Raw genomic sequence first — 20,664 nt, forward strand, 5'->3', positions numbered from 1 at the left:
CGTATTTGAGCGTAAATAGGCTCCCAGGGCATCAAGCCCTCAACTTTATTTGAGCGTAAAAAGGCTCCCAGGGCATCAAACCCTCAACTTAATTGAGCAAAGGCTCCAGGGCATCAAGCCCCCAACAATGAAATGCTAATGCATGAACTCGACCTCTTAAACATCTTAAATCGACAACCTCTTATATAATCCAATACTTTGGAACTTCATCATCTTAATCAACTTAGACCGACTTATGCAGCTTAGTTAAATAACAACAGCAACACAGGCAGTATACAAAAACAGCATGACATAATAATATCAAATGCAAGTCAACAACATCTCAATATACATTCATAATTCAAGTAATAAGTATGACATCATAATCAACATCAACACATCTTAAAACAGCTTCACAGATTATCATTAATATTGTAAACAGCTACCATTCCTACCCCAAAGACCAACTCATGAACTCATTAGACCCTTTATACAAGGTTATCTTCTTCCTACAAAACATCTCTAGATGATTAGGATAAAGTTCCTACACTTAAGAAGAAGTCTGGAAACATTTGGAGTGAAGAAAATTGCATTTTTAAGGTTTCTGTTAAGACAGCATCAGACATACTAAAATTACAGATTTTTCTGTCAAAATCGCCTCATGATCACTAGAATCGCCTCATGATTTCGACAGCATCAAACATACTAAAATTACAGTTTTTTCTGTCAAAATCGCCTCATGATCACTAGAATCGCCTCATGATTTCGACAGCATCAAACATACTAAAATTACAGTTTTTTCTGTCAAAATCGCCTCATGATCACTAGAATCGCCTCATGATTTCGACAACATCAGACATACTAAAATTACAGATTTTCTGTCGAAATCGCCTCATGATCACTAGAATCGCCTCATGATTTCGACAGCATCAGATTTCCACCCTTCACGTTTTCGCGCCTAAAAACCAAACCATTAACCCGTTTTCGATGCCGTTTTCGCCTACGCGCTCCTGACACATAGCTCTATCACAATCTACAGAAAAATTCCAGTTTCAACCACCCAAAAATCGGTTTCCAAAACCTCACATAATCACTCATTTGCAAAAATATTTAGACACCGACTCTTCAAGCGAAAATCCCAATTTTCATCAATCCAAACTCAAAAACTAATTAAGAATTTAACTTATGATTATTCTACAACATGAACACCACTTATTACTTTAATTCATCAGATTATCTACTCTTTCTACATCAATCTAATAATTTTTCATCAATTCCTCACTTTAACCCTAATTCTCAAATCCTCCAAAACTAATCCCACCCTTGTTAAATTTAATCATCAGAATTACAGACTTGATAAGATTGAATGTTAGTCTCACCCTTACCTTATAACTCAAAATCACAGCTTTCTAGGTCTTTCTCCCTTCTCTTGGCTTTTTCTCCCTTTTCTCCAAAATTGATCGTACGTTATGTTTTTTTTTTTCTTTCTAAACTAGGTTTCTCCTATTTATAACCCTTTATTCTATTTTATCTTATTTCTCTTTCTCCCCAAAACTCTCTCAAATCTCATAACAACCCTTAAACTCAATATTATTTTATTTTCAAATCTTATTCTATTAAATAATATAATAAGCCACTTAATAAATTACATAATCATATAAATATATTCTAAACTCTTCTTAATAAATTCTAGACTTAATTAAATAATTAAATAAAACAAATAATTCAAAGAGGACGTTACATCTCAACCTTATCCAATGTCTCAACAACAATTCTCTAACCAGCTGTTGTCCCATACCTAACACTGTTCAGCATGGTAGTAATATAAAGACGACTTTGTGTAATGCAAGGTCCTATTTGTTTACTACAAAATCCTATCTAGATGAACATTGATATTCAAATAAGCAATCACCATCACTACAAAATAAAAATAAGTTGTCACGCCAAACAATTCCCCAAGTCCCAAACTTTTGTCTATCTCAATAATAGTAGTAATGAATATTAAAAAAGTGGCAAGTGTTTCCCATCATTGAGAAAAGAATAAGAAGACAAATTTTAAAGATAAGCCCGCAATTTGAGTGACAAATCCATTTTCCACAACTCATTAGACAAAAAAGCTAAAAACCTCAACAAATACGCATGTCCTTAAATTAGTGTGATTGTGATGTGATGATATCTTTGTGTTCAACTATCAAAATTGTTTTGAGCTCATTTTTATTTTGAAAAAATGGATGAAATTTATGGCATACTTTGTAGTATTACGTAGAAGGTAAACTTATGGCTATTTTTGAATTAAATGAAATATGATAAGACTTGATGATCTAATTATTGAAAATAAATTTATGCATAGTGAAATACTGATTTTTTTAATTTATTTTTTATCCTTAAATCGATGAATATTTTTGAACTATGGATCAACTAATAATATAGTTCACCTTCTTAACCTTCCCTTGTATTTTGATTTGAAATAACGTTACACTTTAATTTTTATCATCTGCAAGATTCTTCCTCAACACAACAACGTGTGACGGTTGATTCTCTCCTAAATTCTGAACCAAAAGGTACCTTTCAACCTTAACATGGAACGGTGTATATTTTACTTATTTTTTTCAAATTTTTCTTATTATAAATTCTAAACATCCAAATTATTTACTACATTACATTAAACAATGTTTTTTGACGGTTAGTACATATGTGCTGTATTGTAAACATGGATTTCTCGTATCTCCACGTCCTAATCCTCTTAGATTAGATCTCAACACACAATACAATACAATACAATATACTACAGTACAATTTACGAAACCGTTTTTTTCTCCTTATCTTCAGCTTATGGGTTAAATCAATGTTTATCTCATTTTAACACAATATTATCACCTACTACACTACCGATTTAAAATCTTGGGTTGGTAGAAAGTTTTATACTTTTTTTTTTTTTTGATTCATTTGCAAGTTTGGTGTTTGATGAATTAATACATACTTCTAAGAAATTCAAAGGGTACCTTTCAACTTTATACTTCTTTGTTTCTCACACATCTTTACCACTTTTTATTTTCTCTCTCACACCCCTTTGGCATGTTGCTGTTTTTTTTTAACAGATATTGATTCTTCTCATTGGATGCAATCATGCATTATCATTCAACAACTTGTGTCAATTTGCGCTTTCTGTTTGAATTACTGCTTCAAGATTGTTAACGTAAGTACACTGTTTAATTCTTTGATCACATAGAAGACTATATGAGTTACTTGTGCATCAATGTCTTGAGTTGGAGGGATTTTTTTTGTCCCAACCCTATAGGAAGAGGCCCTAGTAATCCCACAGTTCAGGCGGACCGTAAGATTCGAACTCGGGAGTATGAGAGAATTTTGTTGTAGTATTTGAATTTTGTTTCATAAGTTGCATTTTCTTGAAAGAATTACTGTTATTATAATTTTGGTTATATTCTTAAAGGAATTTATTTTTACAGTTATGTGTCTTGGTTTTATTCATTGTGTAATAATTGTAGAATCTTTCCAAGTTCCTTTAGTCTAGAATTGTCTTTTTCTTCTGTAAATCTGACAAGTTTCAAGGACATTTTTCTGTGTGTGTGTGCCAGGTTGATTGATATTCAATTGCCAAATGTTCAAACTTGATGTTTATGTTTTTGTCTTTCATGGTTTTAATTGAATTTCGGCATACATTTGTAGTTATTTTTTTTAAATAGACTTAGGATACCCTTGATCTGAATCATACCGGTGAGGATAGATTAGGTTGGTTAATTGGCTATTGAGATTTTGTTTTTGATTGAAAAAGCTAATTCACTTGTTTGTTTCAGTATAGGTGTGGACTGGATCCCCCCTTCAATCTAAGGGCATTGGCGTGTAGGGAATTCATTAAGCTTATCAGGGTTTGCTCTGAGAGTTGAGGACTTAAATTATTTCAGATGGGGCATTCTGCAGCTGTGTGGGACTTTAGGGCAGCAACAGAAATGACAAAGGACCAGAATGGAGTTAGTCAAGTTGTGCTTCGGACCCCACAAGGCGCTTCGGCAAGGGTGAGGAAAGCTTGTCGATTGATGTGTTCGCATCAGTTTTAACTTTTAACATTTATAACTTTAAATATCAATACATGAGAAGGAAATCTTGGTTCATAATGATATTTTTAGTTTGAACATGTAATCAAAAATAGCATTAGGAATTAGGATTAACTGTCTTTTTCTTGAAATTAGGTGAGCTTGAATGGAGCACAGGTCACGTCATGGCGTAATGAGCAGGGGGAAGAACTTCTATTCACAAGTAGCAAGGTATGTCTTTTAGTTTTCATTACAAAGTATATGTATTTTAGATGATGACATTGTGGAAATATAGAATTGCAGCCAATTTTTCTTTGTAAAGTGGCAAACAGTCATATTTTATTACTTTCTCTTCTTTGCAATTGATTATAGACAACTCCAAAGGCACAAAAAGCAGCACGAGGAGGAATTCCTATATGTTTTCCACAGGTATAATTAATTACTGTTTTGAATGTTCAATCTCAAATCTCAATAAATTTTAACATGCATAACTCATATATCTTAGACCTAAATTTGTTTATAATAGTTTGGAAACTGTGGATCGATGGAGCTGCACGGATTTGCAAGAAATAGAATGTGGGTGATTGATGAAAACCCTCCTCCTCTGCCTGCAAATGATTCCAGCGGGAAATCCTTCGTCGACCTGCTACTCAAATCATCTGAAGAAGACATGAAATGCTGGCCACATAGGTATTAACTTGAACGCCATAAAACCATAGTTCACATGGATATCTACTTTGACGGGTTTCCGTTCTTCTTTTCTATCACTTTGGTTGTTTGAAGCTAACATGTATCTGATATTACTTGTTCCTAATTGTACCAGTTTTGAGTTCCGGCTTCGAGTGTCGCTTACAACAAACGGAGACATAACCCTGATATCACGAGTCAGGAATATCAATGGCAAGCCATTTAGTTTCTCATTCGCATACCACACATACTTACTGGTTTCTGACATTAGGTATGGATAATGCATTATTGTAGTTGACAATCATTAGTTAGCTACACAATTAATTAGCTACACAAATTTGCAAATTGAATATACATTACCTCACATTAACTTTTAATCCAATCATCTTTTTTCTTGTATTGCGAATTGACTGTTGGATTAGTTAGCTCACATTAACAATTATGTACAGTGAGATAAGGATTGAAGGTCTTGAGACACTTGATTACCTGGACAACCTTTCCCAAAAAGAACGATTTACAGAACAAGGAGATGCGATAACATTTGAATCCGAGGTAAATCTTGTGAATTGTATTTATGTTTACAGCATATACATATCTATAGTTCCACGACACAAGTCAAGCTTTAGATTTTCGGTTGAGGTAACTATACCTCTGCATTCCTAGCCTATGAATAAAGAGGTTTTCAAAATTGATTCTTTCTTCCGAGCAGGTGGATCGTGTTTATCTTAGCTCTCCAAATATAATTGCAGTTCTAGATCATGAGAGGAAACAAACATATATTATAAAAAAGGAAGGTCTCCCTGATGTTGGTAAGCGATTTACTATTTAGCGGAACACTGTCTTTCTAGTTCATCCAATGCCACCAACAATAATTTTCATAGCTTGACTTGAAATGTGAACAAGATTTTTAATTGTTAAAAAAATACAATTTCCTTGACATTGGTGACAGCCTTGTTTTTTCTTGAATTGCAGCGGTGTGGAATCCGTGGGAGAAGAAATCAAAGTCGATGACGGACTTTGGTGATGAGGAGTACAAACAGATGCTTTGTGTAGATGCAGCAGTAATAGAGACACCAGTGAACTTGAGGCCCGGAGAGGAATGGACAGGGCGGCTTCAGCTCTCGATTGTGCCATCAAGTTTTTGTGGTGACCGTCTCGGTCTGGACAGAAGTGTTCTTTGAGAGAATGGAATTGTACAAAAGCTCATGTTATCGGAATTTCCGTTGCATTTAGCTATGTAGCATTAAGTTACTTGCAGTATAAGTAAGATACTAAATAGCAGTGCTTTCTAGGAGTAATCAGGTTTTCTGTTGTGTTATTTTCATGCTACAAATACTACTTCTAGTTCTAGAAAGAAAAGCCTATGTTTTTGATATTTTGTGAAATTCCTGAGGTAATAAATCAATAATTATATTGGTATACATAAATTCCAAAAACAAAAAAAAAAGTTGCAAAACCAAAATGTTTGGTAGGTAGTGTTTGAGAGGTTAAGTTTTGACTTGTGACGTCAAAGCTGATTTGGAACATGAGATTTAAATGAGTGATTAAAGAAAGAACGGTAGAGCATTATTTTGGACCTATGGCTATCACAAGAGATAAAAAAACGCAAGCGGTTTTGTTTTTTCTGATGGTAAAAAACAAACAACCAAGTATATAAAACACAACTTGGTTTTCTTTTTTGTCGTAACTAAACAAGTGGCATGAAAAAAACAAAACCTAAGCACTTAGACAAGTGGTATTAAAGAAAGAATTATGAGAGCAATGCACTCTTCTAGGTACATTCTCTTTTAATTAGTTGAAATTTAAACCAATTTCACTAAATATAAAGAAAGAATTATGTGATAGCAACGGACTCATCTAGTTACTTTTGGATGGAGGGAGGCTTATGGCATTTTAGCTTATTTAATTATTTGTTGGAGAAATTTTTCAAGTGGTTACTTTTGGAGGGTAGGGAGACTTACGGCATTTTAGCTTATTTATTTATATACTTTCTTTGGAGTTAATTGTATTTAGTTAATTTTAAGTGGTTTATTTTTAGAACTAACATTGTGTTCGCTAATAAACGAGGTACCTGCTTGGCTAAGGTGAAGATATGTCAACAAAATACTAATTAGAGAATAAATGAGACAACTACATTTTCAAATTATACATAAGGACCTAGAAGTAATGAAAAACAACATACAAGTTGACATAGATGTTATTCATGCGTGATTTAGTAGACCTACTTGAATTTAAAATGAGAGTTTGCTAAGAATAATGTGTTATATATATATAGTTTGTTGTTAACTCCTCTCTAAAGAGTCATTCAATACACAGCTCATAACAAAAAAACTACTTCGATCATGTTCGTCAACAGCGAAATGAAACACCTATTGAAATTTTTTGGTATAACAACAATTTGAACTGTAAATATTTCCAGCCCGATAAATCAAAGGAAAGATGGGGCAAAATTTTAATTCAAGCTTGGTTAAATGAAACAGAACACTGTTGTAATGAGTTCAATGGTATCCTGAAAACTAGGTGACAACAGCATTTAAGCACGTTCACCTCTACTTGTTCCTGCCTGAGTCAGTACCGTATGCCAACAATAGAATTCTAATAAATTTTTTTGAAGAAAAACTGCATAACTGACGAAAATAAGAACCTGCAGTTCAGGAAAGATACGACCATCAGCAACAACCACCATAGCATCAGGTTATATGTATAACATGAAATAAACCAACATGGAATGCAAACAAAAAGGAAGCATTACTTCTATAAAACTATGAACCCCTGCGATACTCAAGTTGCTTTGTGTTCTCCAGTAAAATCTGTCAATCAATAAAGAAATTGGGAAGTCAGCTATGAAATGAATATGAACCATGTTTTTAGTTTTTACTACTATATCAATCACATGAATGAGACAGATTCTTACTTCTCGGATGTAGTTTGCAATTGCTTTGCATCCTTCCGTGGCCAGTTGCATAACATTTTCCAATATATCAATTGGTAGTTTAGAATCCATCTACAGTAAATAACGAAATAAATTAGTCCAAACAAAATTTGATGTCCCCTAATCCAAAAATGAAGTAAAAGCCACACCCAACTGAACGCCGCTCAATCAAACTATATGCTTTCCATTCTAAATTATGAAACACGGCAGCTAGTTCGTACGCAAGAGAAAATACAATGAAAGAAACTGGTGAAGAAAATAAATGCACTGCCTTCAACAAAATATGTTACAGTGATCTATTTCTGTTAAAAGTTCAAGTTCTCAAATCTTAATCAGCTTTTATGATAACAAGTGCACACACTGAAGTCAATAGAGGCCGCTATTGCGGCGTTGTGTATAGTACAGTTTTAGAATATCAGTCTAAATTCGGAGAGCTAATGAAAAATATGCAATCAAGAAAATAAAATATGTTGCTGGAAAAAAATGGAGGTCTGGGAAGTTTAAAAAAGTATAACAAAAGGTAAGGAATCTTTGTATTTGGTCCCCCGGAAATGAGGGACACACTTCCATAGGGGCATAGTATGGAATTATAACATGCAATATCACAAAGTATGCCTTGACTTTCTAACAGGACTATAACTCCTATTTTTTCCTCTATAGTGCAGTTCTCACTTCATAGGAGTCAAATCAATAATCTAGGTCTAAAGATGAGAACAATTTTGGAAGGAGGGACGGAAAATGCCGACAGCCTTTATGTGACTGCTAATTGCCAATAACAGAGCAAGAGAGAGAATTGAAAGAGAGATAGGTCCTAAAGATCCTAAAGCCTCTATACAAAGGGTAAATACCTGCAGTAAGGACATAATAAACTTTCACATTTAAGCAAGACACTACACAATCCATAACCTAGGACCAGGTTACGAACATAAATAAACTCATTTTTTTCCAAGTTAATTTACTTCCCTGACTACAAAACAAATATGGAGAAAATTTACCTGAAGAAGGGTCACTTTATCTAACTTCGGCAAAATTCCTACAGTTACATCAGGACCCCCAGCACTGTCTTCTACATAGTTCAAATCTGTCCATATTCATTCAGCAACTTTCAATTATTATGATAAACCATGCAGTACTAAATCGAAAGTTCACTATTGCAAAAAAAGACAAAGCACCCTAGCTAAACACCCAGTTAAAATTTTCAGTAAAACATACATACCAAGCAGAGGGGTGCTATTGAGGTATCCAGCACTACAGGACGTTACAAGATCAAGCATAGGGATCCCAGCATCAGCTAGAGCCAAAGTTGCAGCATTTATACAAGCAGACCTAGTTCCTACAAAAGGCATGTTACGAACAAAAGTTATATAAAAGTACAGAGACCCGTTTTAAATATTGCTAACAATTAACAGGAGATTTTTTTAAAAAGAGCACAAGAACAAAAATAAAATACATTAACAAGATGAAAAAGGATCACAAGATCCCAATATCAGGCATGAATTACCTCCATCTGCTTGGAGAACTTGGACATATATATCTATCTGCAAATTAAATAGCCAAATCATTTCAAAAAGAAAATACACAATTTACAATGATTAAAAAAAATAAGGTTCAGAGACTATAATAGAACCTGGGAACGGGGCATTAAATGTGTCAATATGCATTCTTCCATGGTTTGTCGAATAACCAGAGAAATTTCAGTTGATCTCCTGTAGCATGAGCAAAAACTTCAATCAAATATATAAGAAACAAACAAGAGGCTGTCCCATACCAAGGGTTATGGAACATTGCAAGAACAACCAATCTAATAAACTCTGAATGACAAACAAATGGAAGGAATATTTATATCTAAATAAAAAATTGAGCACCAAGTTTGTTAGGAACAAAGGGAAAGAAATGGATAATTGATAGAAAGAAATGAAGAAAGAAAAAATTGAACACATTTTACTTTAAGAATGATAATAGGAGATGAGACTCGCTTCGCTTCTAATGGTTTCACTTTCACAAAACTCCTTTGTCCTTTCACAATAAAACAAACACATGTATTGGATCCCTCTCCCATCCTTATGTCTCCTATACATACTTATCCCTTTAAACTACTTAATTTCTCTACTAACTAACTATTTAGTTAATTTATATCCCTTCTAACTAGTTAACTTATCTTCTTAACTAAATAACTATAAGGATAGATCCTAACAATACCACTCCCCAAAAATCTACCTTATCTACAAGGTTCGCGTATTCCAACAGATAATCTCCTCACCATGTTTCTGCTAAAGGTTCCTTCAAAATCAGCTGGTCCCTGGTAAGGTTCTCAGAGTTCAATGATCAGCCGTGCCTGTTTCCAATAAACCGTTAATATTTCCAGCTAAGCTCATGTATTGAGCTGCTCAACTAGAGACTTTTCTGAAAGATAAGCTGCTAAACCATAATAACCCGTCATACAAGCAAGGTTGGCAGCACTTTGTTTACCAGGGTTTTGTGGAGTTGGATCCTTGACAAAGGCTTTACTTTGACAATCAACAGGCTTACTACCATTTCCTCTCTTAATATGTTACCCTATTCACTTAGAATTTCAACCAAACCAGCATTTACATTTCATCACAACAACAACCAAGCCTTACAAAAAATCCCAGCAGAACAGGAAGACGTAATACAATTCTTAAATTCCACACCTCTTTCGTAGTTTAATTCTTACGTGTGCAAAAAGATGGAAATGTCTAATTCATAATTGCAAGTTATTCTCAAGAGTAATCATATTATTTCTACGCTCACTCTTGTCCTATCAGTACAGCAGTACTATATCAATTAAGTAGGAAGTATCAAGATCAGGCAAAAAGACTGGGAAATTAAACAAGTAAATAAGAAATAACCTGTCGCCCTTTGGTTTCCTCATGCGATCACCAGTGCTAAAATTAGCCATGCTGTATTCACATCGAACCTAGACATGGAAAGAAGAAAAAACATGATTAAATAAATTTTCAGTGCAATGCATCTAAATAAACTAAGAGTACACCCAATGTATTATATTATAACTTAATAGAAGAAAGATACCAGAGCCTTGTCGCTCATTTGTTGGCTCCTATTTTGCACCTGAAATATATAGAAGAAACTGTAAAAACGGCAAAGTCGTCTAAAGCTCAAAACTTTAGTAACCAACAAAGCTGATTATTCCCTTAGAAAAGATATGAATCCATCTTAAATTTACAAGAACGAACATGCATAAGCAAGTAAAATGGTTATAAAGTACCTCTCTAGGGCCATAAACAGCAGCAATGACTTTGGTATTACCCATCTCGAAAATAGCAGAGCTGGATTTACAATGAAAAAGAAGTTTGTGGTGAAATGCTTTGAATAAATATACTATTAAATATAAAAAAAAAAAAATTAAAAAAAATTGAGAAAGATAAAAGTATCTACCCATCAGCTTTGGATACAGCACCAATCTCTGCTCGAATTTGTCGCATCTAGGATTGCATAAAGAGGAGAAAAGAGACACAGTAAGGTAAATTTGATACGTGAAATTAAAATACAGAAAGAAAATTAATTGAAGAAAAAAAAGGGGAAAACAGCAGTACTTCCATGGGTCGGCGACCATCAGAGCGAAGTCCTTCTGGGCTGACGTACTCCATCTCAGGCAATGTTGTTTTCCGTTACTCTGTTCTTTGATCAAATCTTCCAAACCCTTATGCGAGTTGATAAGCTAAAATAAATAAATTCACTTTTAATTGAAGCAAATAAACATTCTATTCAGAAACCAACAAACCTGTGCTCCGAGGCGGCTCACTGCAGTGCCAACGGTGGTCGGCGGCGGTCTGAGACTTGCGCTTTTTTGGTGGAATCAGAGTTCAGAATTCAGAAGAGACTAGCTATAGAATCTTGCGCCAAGTTTTTTCGTTTTGCCAAAACGCTGTCGTTCTATTCATTTTAAAACGAATAATATATGTAAAGTCTCGTATTTATAAGACAAATATGGGACAATGCATAATATATGTAAGATTTGGGGTTTAAATCTCGGTCACTAACAAAACAAAAAAAGAACCTAGCATGATATGATAAGAAGAATAATTTAAAAATTAAATAATTAAAAAAGACATAAAAACTTTTAGTGAATTGGAAAAAAAAAAAAAAAAACTTTGTTATAGTGATATTGGTACGAAGTTGCGTCATCCATTAACAATGATTAATCTCTCAAAGAACCTATGAAGCACACAGATATGAAAGTTAAAAAGTAAACAAAATTCATTGGAAACAACAAATTTTCTACCTTCAAAGAGTTAAATACTTTGTTTTTCTACAATTTTCAATGTTTCTATATTTGTTTTCAACTTTTCAGCATGTGTGCACTAAACACATGATAAAATAAGATTTATTTCGTCACTATCGCATTTTTATCCAACTTCGTTTCATACCATATGTTTATCGTATCTTGCACACCAAACGAACACTTGGTCTATATAATTTGGCTTTATTGCAATTTTAGACTTTTAGTCTCCCTTTTATTCAATTTCTTTATTCTGCTCTCCCAATTTTTAAATTCATAATTTTGGTCCCTTAGTTATTCTAATTTATGAAATTGAATTTCACATTCCGTTGATCGGGCACAACTATAAATGACATGTCACTAAACTCAATGCACACATGGATGTCACTTCACATTAACTATTTTTAAATTCAAAAAAGTTTTATTTATATTAATATTAATTAGAAAAAATCTTTAAAATTGGAATCCTCAAATTTTTTTTGATTAAACTCAACGTAGACGATGTCTTTTAAAAAAAAAAATCAATTCCTTATTTTTTGAAATTTCTTTTACTTATTTATTTGAAATTTACTATTGATTATTGAATATAATATTTACAAGTAATAAAATTTGAGTTTAATAACATGTGGCATCCATGTGTATACTAATTTATTTCCATGTCATCTACAAATATGCCACATCAACGTCAATTGTAATGTTGGATTCAATTTTAAAAATTGAATAAATTGAGGGACTAAAATTGGGAATTTAGAAATAGCGGGACGAAAATCAATTAACCCATTATATTTTTTTAAGGAGGGTAAAAATGTATTTAACAACTAAAAATCCCTTCAAAAATAAAATATTGTTGCATTTTGTCCCTATGTGGCATGGACACAAATAACGTGACAACAAATTTGTCCTCTTCCTGCTCCTTATCCCCCTCTCATGACCAAAGACTTTGTATGTTCCATTCTCTCTTCTCTTCTCTTATCCCTCATGCAACGAACAACCTTCATCTTTTCTTTTTATTTTTCTTCCCATCCAATCCAAGATTTAGATCTAAAACCACCCACATTCAACATTTTCATTATCTTCAACAACATCATCACATTATGATTAATCAATATCAATCTCATTAATCTTATCAAATCAACCTCATAAATCATCATTAACACAAAATCACAATGCAGCAACCATCGCCCGAACAAAAACCAATAATACTACCAAAACCACCTTGTTATAGAGACCCAAACATCCAACAAAAACCGCTTCCAACACGAAACCCTTCTCTCCCACCTTCTTTCCGACCAAAACCCAAGAAACGTAATTATTGTCGCCTATTTTGTTGCACATTTTGCATCATCTTCCTCATTCTCTTCTTCCTTTTCATCCTCGCCGCCGCAGTTATCTACATTCTCTACCAACCTTCCATACCAGAATTCCACCTCGGTTCTTTCCGTGTTCCAAGTTTCAACATAACCACAAAATCCGACGGTGCTTATCTCGACGCAAACACGATAACAATGGTGGAAGTGAAGAACCGTAATGCAAAAATGGTGTGGCGTTTTGAACAAAGTAGTGTTCAGATATGGGCAGATAATGGTGATTTGAATTTAGGATCGACGAAGGTGGCTGCGTTTGATGTGAAGGTGAAGAATAAGACGGCGGTGAAGGGGGAAACGAAGGTTAGACATGAGGAGTTGAATGAGAAACAAAGGAGGAAGTTGAAAAGTGCTTTTAGTAGTAAAGCTTTGGTGCCTAGTGTTGAGGTGAAAACAAGAACGAGTGTTAGGGTTCAAGGTTGGAAATCCATGATGATTGGTGTTACTGTTGTTTGTGGTGATGTTACTTTGAGACAGATTCAAAATGGTGACATGCCTCCTTGTTCCTTCACTGTATTCAAATGGTAATGCATGGTAACGCCATAACTATTCTATCTATGTTATATGATGACCCTCTTCATCACTTGTTTAGTTAATAATAATCTTCATTCATGTTATTCCATTTGTTTAGCATTTCATCTTCAAATTTTATTGGTTTTGTTTAGGGAAAGACTTGTTAGTTGTGTCATGTTCTCCAATGAAAATGCGGTAAAACTTTTATCAAACCATTTTTCAAAAGGTGACAATCTGCAAGATCAGACTATCCAAATTTCAACCTTAAAATGTTAATATCAAACAAAAATAAAAAACTATTTTAAGATTTGAACTATTCAATCTTGATTGGGTGGTCCCATTTCAATGTGTAAACTTTCAAGTAGAAACAAAACATAAAAACCACCAATTCAGACATACACTACGTTTTACCTATAATGTAGCTTTGAAATTTGCTTGGTTTATTATCATTTGTTTTTGGATGACCTTGTATATATATGTTTACTTGTATATTTTTCATCAAATGACTTGCTATTCTAACTTAAGTTGTTGATGGATTTGTTTATGATTGATTACAGGATCAAAATATGATGAGTTGGGGATGTGTTATTATACAAATCTGGATATGGATTTGGCAGATTGATCGATGTTCATTGCGCAATTCAGAAATGAAGGTTTTGTGATCATATTGGATATCTAAATTATTTTTTTGTTACTTCTTTTTTCTCTGTTAAGAGATGAAGGAAGAATAAAATGAAGAAACATGTTATTTGCTTGGAAAAAGAAAAGGGTCTCATCTTCAGCAGTTCAACTTGCTGCTTTGGTTCTCCCAAATGTGTATTGGGAATTTAGGATGTACATAATTCGATAGGTTGTGTACAGTATCAAATTATTATTTAGTATTAGATCTAATGTGATTGTTGAAAGGATCAATCACTCAATCCCTCTAGAAAATGATAGTGACTTTGGAAGTCTCATTCTTGAGGATATATTGTTGGCTTTTGTTTCCTTTCACCAATCTAAAAAAATAAAAAATTGAGAAAATGTTATAGTTCTTCACTTTGTTTTAATAAAAAAAAAAACATAATGTGGTGGGTATGCAACTTGGATTTGTCGAGGAACAAAGATGCCCCCTCATCCCCTCTTATTAATTAACTATGAGAGAATTGAGAAAAGGAAATAATCAGGTAGACAATTAAACAATGTTACCTTTTTAAGGTGTATGTATCATTCTCTTATGAAACTATGGTAATGGGAGAGCTTGAGGACCAAGACTACCTTGAGAATCAAAAGGTGAAATATATATGCCTATGGTTAGTGGCTAAGAGAAGGATATGAGATCTTGACATGTGATATATCTTGACAAATATGTTGTATCTGTTTTTTTTTTTTTTTTTTTTTTGTCAAGTAGTCTAGTGGCTAGAGCTCACACAATTTAATTGTGGAGTGTCCGGGATTCGAACCTCGGCTCCTGCATATAATATGCAATATCCCTACCAACTGAGTTAAGCTCACGGAATTTTTTTTCTTTCTTTCTTCCTTGACATGGATCAAATGCAAATTTTATGAGTATATATGTGTAGTTTGTGATATATGTAAGTTCATTTTATGAGCAATGTCCTTCTCTTGGTCCAAAAAGAAAATTGACATTGTCAATTACTTCAAATTAGTCTATTAAGAAAATAATGTTGTAAATCGTCATAATCCTGGTAGGCCTTTGATCAAACTATATAATTTAACCATAATGCTATATATTAACAAAGAACATTAATACGTGTTTTAAAATTTTAAAGGAATTGATTAACAAATTCAAAATAATAAACTTTTTTTTTGGCAACCCGTTTTGAAGCCTAAAATCTTAGCTTGGTTGTTGAGTCCGACCTATCTTAGAGTACGGGATCCATACCTAAATACAATTTTGAGGAATATTGGAGGAGTAATGACTAGGGCAATTAATACTTGTTTTTTCCCTCGTATTTTCATCCATTGAGAAATCTCCACCTTAAATCCACTTTTGTTTTTTAATATCAAAGTCTCTCTCCCCCAACTAAATCAATGGTTGAACTTGAAGTCCTCGTGAGCTTAACTCAGTTGGTGGAAATAATGTATAATATATGTAAGTTTGAAGTTCAAATCCCGGCAAAAAAAAAAAACAAGGGTTAAAATAGAGATGTATATAAAATCTCATGTGATTGGAGACAATCGTTTCACAATGTTCATTTCTTTTTTCCCTAAAAAAAAAAACGTTCATTTCTTTTTAAAAAATATCAAAAGACAACAACGTTTTATGTTTTAATTTTCTAAAATAAGTTTTCCGTTAAACTTGGTAATAAAAAAATATGGGACTCTCTGATTGATTCTTTATGATGGAAAGAACATGGTGTGCCTTGGTGCCAAGTGACTGAATTCATGAGTGCTTACAACAATGCAGTTGAAGGTGAGATTAATTTTAATATATCAATGTTAAAATGACCCATGTCTATCACAAAACTAATAAATTTGTGAATAAAAAAAAAAAACGTTATTCAATCATTAACTACTCATATAACTGAGCTTATTGTTGATGATTCTAAAGTTACGTCGGTCACCGCCTTAATTTCTACATAGTTTTCCATCTTTTATGGGCTTAGGCCTATTGAATTAAATACCCAAAAATATGGATTAGCTGAAAAACATTATGAAATAATTATTAATTAATTAATTTAATTTTTTTCTTTTCTTATAAAGCACCACTACCACTAATTGATTTTTTCTTTCCCTTTTCTTGTTTGGTTGAAGAGGCAGGTCTCCTTTCCCTCTCTCTTCAACTTTTTTACTGTTTAGATCGAAAAACTTCGAAGGGAAATTCCAATTCCATGGCCTCCAAACGGATCCTCAAGGAACTCAAGGACCTTCAGAAAGATCCTCCAACCTCTTGCAGCGCTGGTAATTTTATTTTTTTTGTCTTCCCTCCAACCCCATTTTATGCTTTAAACACCCCTCATGCTTGGATCTATGAATTTTTCACTTTTATCTTTATGGGTATTCATCGTTTTTCCATTTGTTTCATGGGTTTGTTATGTTTTTCTTGATTTCGTTTTGTGTTGCTAGTTTGTTTAGGATCTTTGATGCTTTATGAATGATAAGCAACGATTTATAATTTTCTTGTTTTTTGTTAATATTGTTAAAGGTGTGATTTTTTTGTCTGAAATTTTAATTCGTTTTAGAAAAAGTTTAGTATGTTTGGTTGGATTCACGTTTCAGCAGCAAAATTTGTTTCTAGAGTTGTAAAATTGATCTTGACTTATTTGATTGTTTTCGAATAGAATTGATTTTGTTTCTTGAATTAATTACATGTTTGATTTCACTTTTGGAGGATACAAAATTGATTTCATAGGTTGGAAATTGATTTTGACATGTTTGGATGTTTTCAAGCAGAATTGATTTTGCCTGAAGAATTTATTTATTCTAATTTGAAGCTAGAATTTTTAGGTTTTGATTTCTACAATTGATTTTAGCCTTGAATTTATTTTTCAATCCACTTTTTCATGGATATGTTCAAACTTCAATCATAAATTACTTTATATTCAACTCACTTTTTGTCACAATCAATTTCACGCAATCAATTCATTCAAAATCAATTTGTGTCAACGTAGAACTAATCAAATGCATCCCAGAGCTGAAAACCTGTTTTTGAACTTTAAGCGTTGACCCTCTATTGCGTTCTATTAAGAATTATGATGGATTATAGAAGCTAATTCAGTTATATCTGTCTGTGTTTGTGAAGTCCAATTAGATGCATGTCTTGTAAGATAACTATTGCTTTAAGATAAAGCTGATTTTATCTTCCTAATGTTTGCAATTATTATGTTTCTTGAGTTGCAAAAATGTATTTATCAAACAATCAGATGCAAATTGTGTTGAGTCAGTACATATTATTTGAAGTCTGTTAAACATTTTTACAATATTTTCTGATGCAAAGTTTGTTTTTTCTTGTGTGTTTATCCACCACCTTCACAGGCCCTGTAGCGGAAGACATGTTTCATTGGCAAGCAACTATAATGGGTCCCCCTGATAGCCCTTATGCCGGAGGAGTTTTTCTAGTTACCATTCATTTTCCTCCTGATTATCCATTCAAGCCACCCAAGGTATTGGACTTTGTTTTGCTTGACATATCAGGATTCATATCAGATTTGTGTGTTCATAAAATAGTTGTTTTTAAGCCTTTATCTATCATACTTAACCTCCTCTATTTCCTGGCTGGAAAAAAATTGTGAGAGCTTTTCCAAATACAAGCTTTGATATGGCTAGTTGTGATTTCTAAATCATGCAAAGCACAATTTGTTCAGTTTTAAACCTTTTTTCTCTTGCAGGTTGCATTTAGGACCAAAGTTTTCCACCCAAATATCAACAGCAATGGTAGCATTTGTCTTGATATCTTGAAGGAGCAGTGGAGCCCCGCTTTGACAATATCTAAGGTTCTGCCATTGCTTAACTCATTAACTCAATTTTTTTCAAATACACCACTTGTGTTAAAAAGAAATTTTGCAGTACAACAACAATGATAATACATTTTTGCAACTCTAGAATATGCGTGTTTTGGTAGTGAGTCTGGTAACTTTGAACTTTATTAGGTTTACAAAGGAAACTACATATGTAAAACAAGTTGCAAATGCTAAACATTTTTTGAGCATCTTATGATATGTATGTTGATGATGTTTACTCCACATAATCAGGATTACTGATTGATAAATATGCTTTGAAATATCTCAAGATAGCTAGCGACTACTTTACTTGTTACCAGTTTTGCATTTATGATGAATTCAAACCAATTTCAAAAAGATTATTGGTGATGTGTGCAATTGGTCGGACCTTCACAATCCTGATGTTGGACTTTATTAGGTTTACAAAGAAAAATATATATGTAAAGGACAAGCTGCAAATGCTAAACATTTTTTGAGCATCTTGTGATATGTGTGTTGACTGTTGATGATGTTTATTCGGCATAATCTGGATTATTGATTGATAAGTATGCTTTGAAATATCTCAAGATAGCTGCCTGTTTACTTGTAAGGTCTTTCCAGTTATGCATTTACGATGAATTCAAATAAATTTTAAAAAGGTTTTGTTGATGTGATACAATTGGTTGTACGGTCACAATCCTGAAGTTGTCACTATAAATTCCGTTCCCCTTTGTGTGTCATTCTTTTATCATTGCAATGCACGGTTAATTATTCTTTCTGTTGATTTATTATTATTACTGCTGTTTCTTAAGTGGGTGGGAAAGGTTTGTGTTTGGTTATTTCAGGTGCTGTTATCCATTTGTTCCCTGTTGACGGATCCAAACCCAGATGATCCCTTAGTGCCTGAAATAGCTCATATGTACAAGACAGACAGGTCCAAGTATGAGACCACTGCTCGGAGCTGGACTCAGAAGTATGCAATGGGCTAGCAAGAATGTTGGAAGGTTGATTGCTCTTCTCTCCCCTTATATGCTAAAAACTGTCAAAATACCCTACCGGAGCTTCCGGTAAGATTCTGCATTTTAAGCGGGTTGGACGAGCAATCACTTGTTGGAAGTATCTGTTCCTTTAGTTCCATTTGTTAAGTGTCATGATGTATAATATCATATTATATCTCTTTTCATTCCTGCCTTTAACATATTGAAGGGTAGATCTTTCTGTGTTTCCTGTCTGAGTAACAAAACGATTGTTTGTTTGTACTAAAATTCTGCTTCTAATGTGAAATATCTGAACCCAATAATATTAATATCATATCTTTTAAGTAAATCAATGTATCACGATATGCAATTACGAAGAATAACACTTTAAACATTACTCGACAAATAACCTTAATTTTTTGATGGAAATGACCAATTTTCTTATAGCAGAAAAATAACCTAATATTATTATTTTATTTTTTTTAGGGGAAATAACATAACATTATTTAGAGTAAAAAAAAAAGGAGAAAATAATTTTTGAGGTAGACAAGAAATTGGTATAGATGTATTTTTTTTTATGCATTTTTACGGGTAAGATATGACTTGTGGACAAATTTATATTAGGCTTAAATATGATTTTCGTCTTTGTAATTTAGACAAGTTTTAATTTTCATTTTGAAAAACATCCCTTTAATTTTTATTTTGTTTGAAAAAGGTTCCTGAACCTACTTCCGATTTGATTTGACATTGTTTTTGCCACGTGGTAGTTGTTGATTGTGCAACTTTTGCCATGTGGCGCTGACGTGGCATGCAACATAATTAATTTTTTTTTCTTCAAAATTCTGATTTTTTTTTTTAAATTAAAATAATCTGAAAAAATTTTGAAAAAAATTGTTAAAATTTAAAATTTTGAAATAAAAAAGTGAAAATTAAATTTTCAAAAATTAATTCTTTTTTTAATTTGAATATTATATATTACATTTTTTTTTCGACAATACTGAAAATTATATTTACAAAAGTTATAAATTTTGAGATTATATAATTTTAAATTTTATTTTTCTTCATATTTTAATTTTCAATCATTTATTCCAATATGTAAAAAAAAGTAATTTTCAATTTTTTTCTTCATATTTAGAAAAATATTTGAATTTTTTAATGATTTTTTTTAATTTTAAAAAATAACTTTTAAATTTTTAATGACATGGACTGCCACGTGTCAAAAGTTGCACAATAATTAACTGCCACGTGACCAAAACCATATCATGTCAGCAAAAAAGTGTCAAAACATGGTGAAAAATAAATAATTATTTTTTCTTTCCTTAGATCAATACGAATTTGTCATATTATTCACTGATATATATGAATATTACCTCTAAGTGCAGAAAACATAGGAATATTACATCCAAGTGTAAAATGATGACGAATAACGGAGACAAATAAGAGAGAGTCCTTATATAGTTATCCGTTTCTTCACGGGG

The 20,664-nt window shown here is 32.7% G+C and overlaps 4 protein-coding genes across 9 annotated transcripts; 3 read left to right on the plus strand and 1 right to left on the minus strand.

Moving 5' to 3' along the window:
• The first annotated feature begins 2,225 nt into the window (after positions 1–2,225).
• LOC11431767 (putative glucose-6-phosphate 1-epimerase) lies at positions 2,226–6,103 on the plus strand. 3 transcript variants are annotated; one of them, XM_039828070.1, is made up of 10 exons: positions 2,226–2,248; positions 3,078–3,175; positions 3,795–4,013; positions 4,188–4,262; positions 4,404–4,460; positions 4,558–4,721; positions 4,855–4,989; positions 5,168–5,270; positions 5,428–5,527; positions 5,691–6,103. In XM_039828070.1, the coding sequence occupies exons 3-10, from the start codon at positions 3,903–3,905 to the stop codon at positions 5,897–5,899; spliced, it is 954 nt and encodes a 317-aa protein (XP_039684004.1). In that variant the 5' UTR covers positions 2,226–2,248; positions 3,078–3,175; positions 3,795–3,902; the 3' UTR covers positions 5,900–6,103. The 3 variants fall into 3 exon arrangements, with proteins under 3 accessions (XP_039684004.1, XP_024627225.1, XP_003626532.1); XM_024771457.2 differs by lacking the exon at positions 2,226–2,248 and adding an exon at positions 2,409–2,540; XM_003626484.3 differs by lacking the exon at positions 2,226–2,248 and adding an exon at positions 2,607–2,977.
• Positions 6,104–6,961: 858 nt separating this feature from the next.
• LOC11431768 (exosome complex component RRP41 homolog) lies at positions 6,962–11,567 on the minus strand. 4 transcript variants are annotated; one of them, XM_003626485.4, is made up of 13 exons: positions 11,414–11,567; positions 11,226–11,332; positions 11,068–11,114; positions 10,898–10,958; positions 10,702–10,740; positions 10,521–10,588; positions 9,278–9,356; positions 9,152–9,188; positions 8,867–8,983; positions 8,646–8,731; positions 7,633–7,722; positions 7,471–7,528; positions 6,962–7,362 (listed from the first exon to the last, which is right to left on the minus strand). In XM_003626485.4, the coding sequence occupies exons 2-12, from the start codon at positions 11,277–11,279 to the stop codon at positions 7,481–7,483; spliced, it is 726 nt and encodes a 241-aa protein (XP_003626533.1). In that variant the 5' UTR covers positions 11,280–11,332; positions 11,414–11,567; the 3' UTR covers positions 6,962–7,362; positions 7,471–7,480. The 4 variants fall into 4 exon arrangements, with proteins under 4 accessions (XP_003626533.1, XP_024627371.1, XP_024627370.1 ...); XM_024771603.2 differs by having other exon boundaries at positions 11,226–11,322; positions 11,414–11,565; XM_024771602.2 differs by having other exon boundaries at positions 11,226–11,350; positions 11,414–11,565.
• Positions 11,568–12,876: 1,309 nt separating this feature from the next.
• On the plus strand, positions 12,877–14,786 carry LOC11431769 (uncharacterized). Its single transcript, XM_003626486.4, has 2 exons — positions 12,877–13,799; positions 14,346–14,786. The coding sequence occupies exons 1-2, from the start codon at positions 13,078–13,080 to the stop codon at positions 14,356–14,358; spliced, it is 735 nt and encodes a 244-aa protein (XP_003626534.3). The 5' UTR covers positions 12,877–13,077; the 3' UTR covers positions 14,359–14,786.
• A 1,739-nt stretch (positions 14,787–16,525) lies between these two features.
• On the plus strand, positions 16,526–19,535 carry LOC11432845 (ubiquitin-conjugating enzyme E2-17 kDa). Its single transcript, XM_003626487.3, has 4 exons — positions 16,526–16,692; positions 17,767–17,894; positions 18,120–18,224; positions 19,055–19,535. The coding sequence occupies exons 1-4, from the start codon at positions 16,623–16,625 to the stop codon at positions 19,196–19,198; spliced, it is 447 nt and encodes a 148-aa protein (XP_003626535.1). The 5' UTR covers positions 16,526–16,622; the 3' UTR covers positions 19,199–19,535.
• The last annotated feature ends 1,129 nt before the right edge of the window (positions 19,536–20,664 follow it).

The sequence above is a fragment of the Medicago truncatula genome, chromosome 7, assembly GCF_003473485.1.
Source record: "Medicago truncatula cultivar Jemalong A17 chromosome 7, MtrunA17r5.0-ANR, whole genome shotgun sequence".
In the NCBI taxonomy this organism is placed as follows: Eukaryota; Viridiplantae; Streptophyta; class Magnoliopsida; order Fabales; family Fabaceae; genus Medicago; species Medicago truncatula.

What these genes read in the sequence shown, in the direction of transcription:
- LOC11431767 (XM_039828070.1), top strand. Translation starts at nt 3,903, where the DNA reads ATGGGGCATTCTGCAGCTGTGTGGGACTTTAGGGCAGCAACAGAAATG. An exon ending in CACAAGGCGCTTCGGCAAGG is followed by an intron (nt 4,014 to 4,187) that starts GTGAGGAAAGCT and finishes TCTTGAAATTAG; the next exon opens with GTGAGCTTGAATGGAGCACA. An exon ending in GGAAGGTCTCCCTGATGTTG is followed by an intron (nt 5,528 to 5,690) that starts GTAAGCGATTTA and finishes CTTGAATTGCAG; the next exon opens with CGGTGTGGAATCCGTGGGAG.
- LOC11431768 (XM_003626485.4), bottom strand. Translation starts at nt 11,279, where the DNA reads ATGGAGTACGTCAGCCCAGAAGGACTTCGCTCTGATGGTCGCCGACCC. An exon ending in CTGTTTATGGCCCTAGAGAG is followed by an intron (nt 10,741 to 10,897) that starts GTACTTTATAAC and finishes TATATATTTCAG; the next exon opens with GTGCAAAATAGGAGCCAACA. An exon ending in AAATGAGCGACAAGGCTCTG is followed by an intron (nt 10,589 to 10,701) that starts GTATCTTTCTTC and finishes TTCCATGTCTAG; the next exon opens with GTTCGATGTGAATACAGCAT.
- LOC11431769 (XM_003626486.4), top strand. Translation starts at nt 13,078, where the DNA reads ATGCAGCAACCATCGCCCGAACAAAAACCAATAATACTACCAAAACCA.
- LOC11432845 (XM_003626487.3), top strand. Translation starts at nt 16,623, where the DNA reads ATGGCCTCCAAACGGATCCTCAAGGAACTCAAGGACCTTCAGAAAGAT. An exon ending in ATCCATTCAAGCCACCCAAG is followed by an intron (nt 17,895 to 18,119) that starts GTATTGGACTTT and finishes TTTCTCTTGCAG; the next exon opens with GTTGCATTTAGGACCAAAGT. An exon ending in CCGCTTTGACAATATCTAAG is followed by an intron (nt 18,225 to 19,054) that starts GTTCTGCCATTG and finishes TGGTTATTTCAG; the next exon opens with GTGCTGTTATCCATTTGTTC.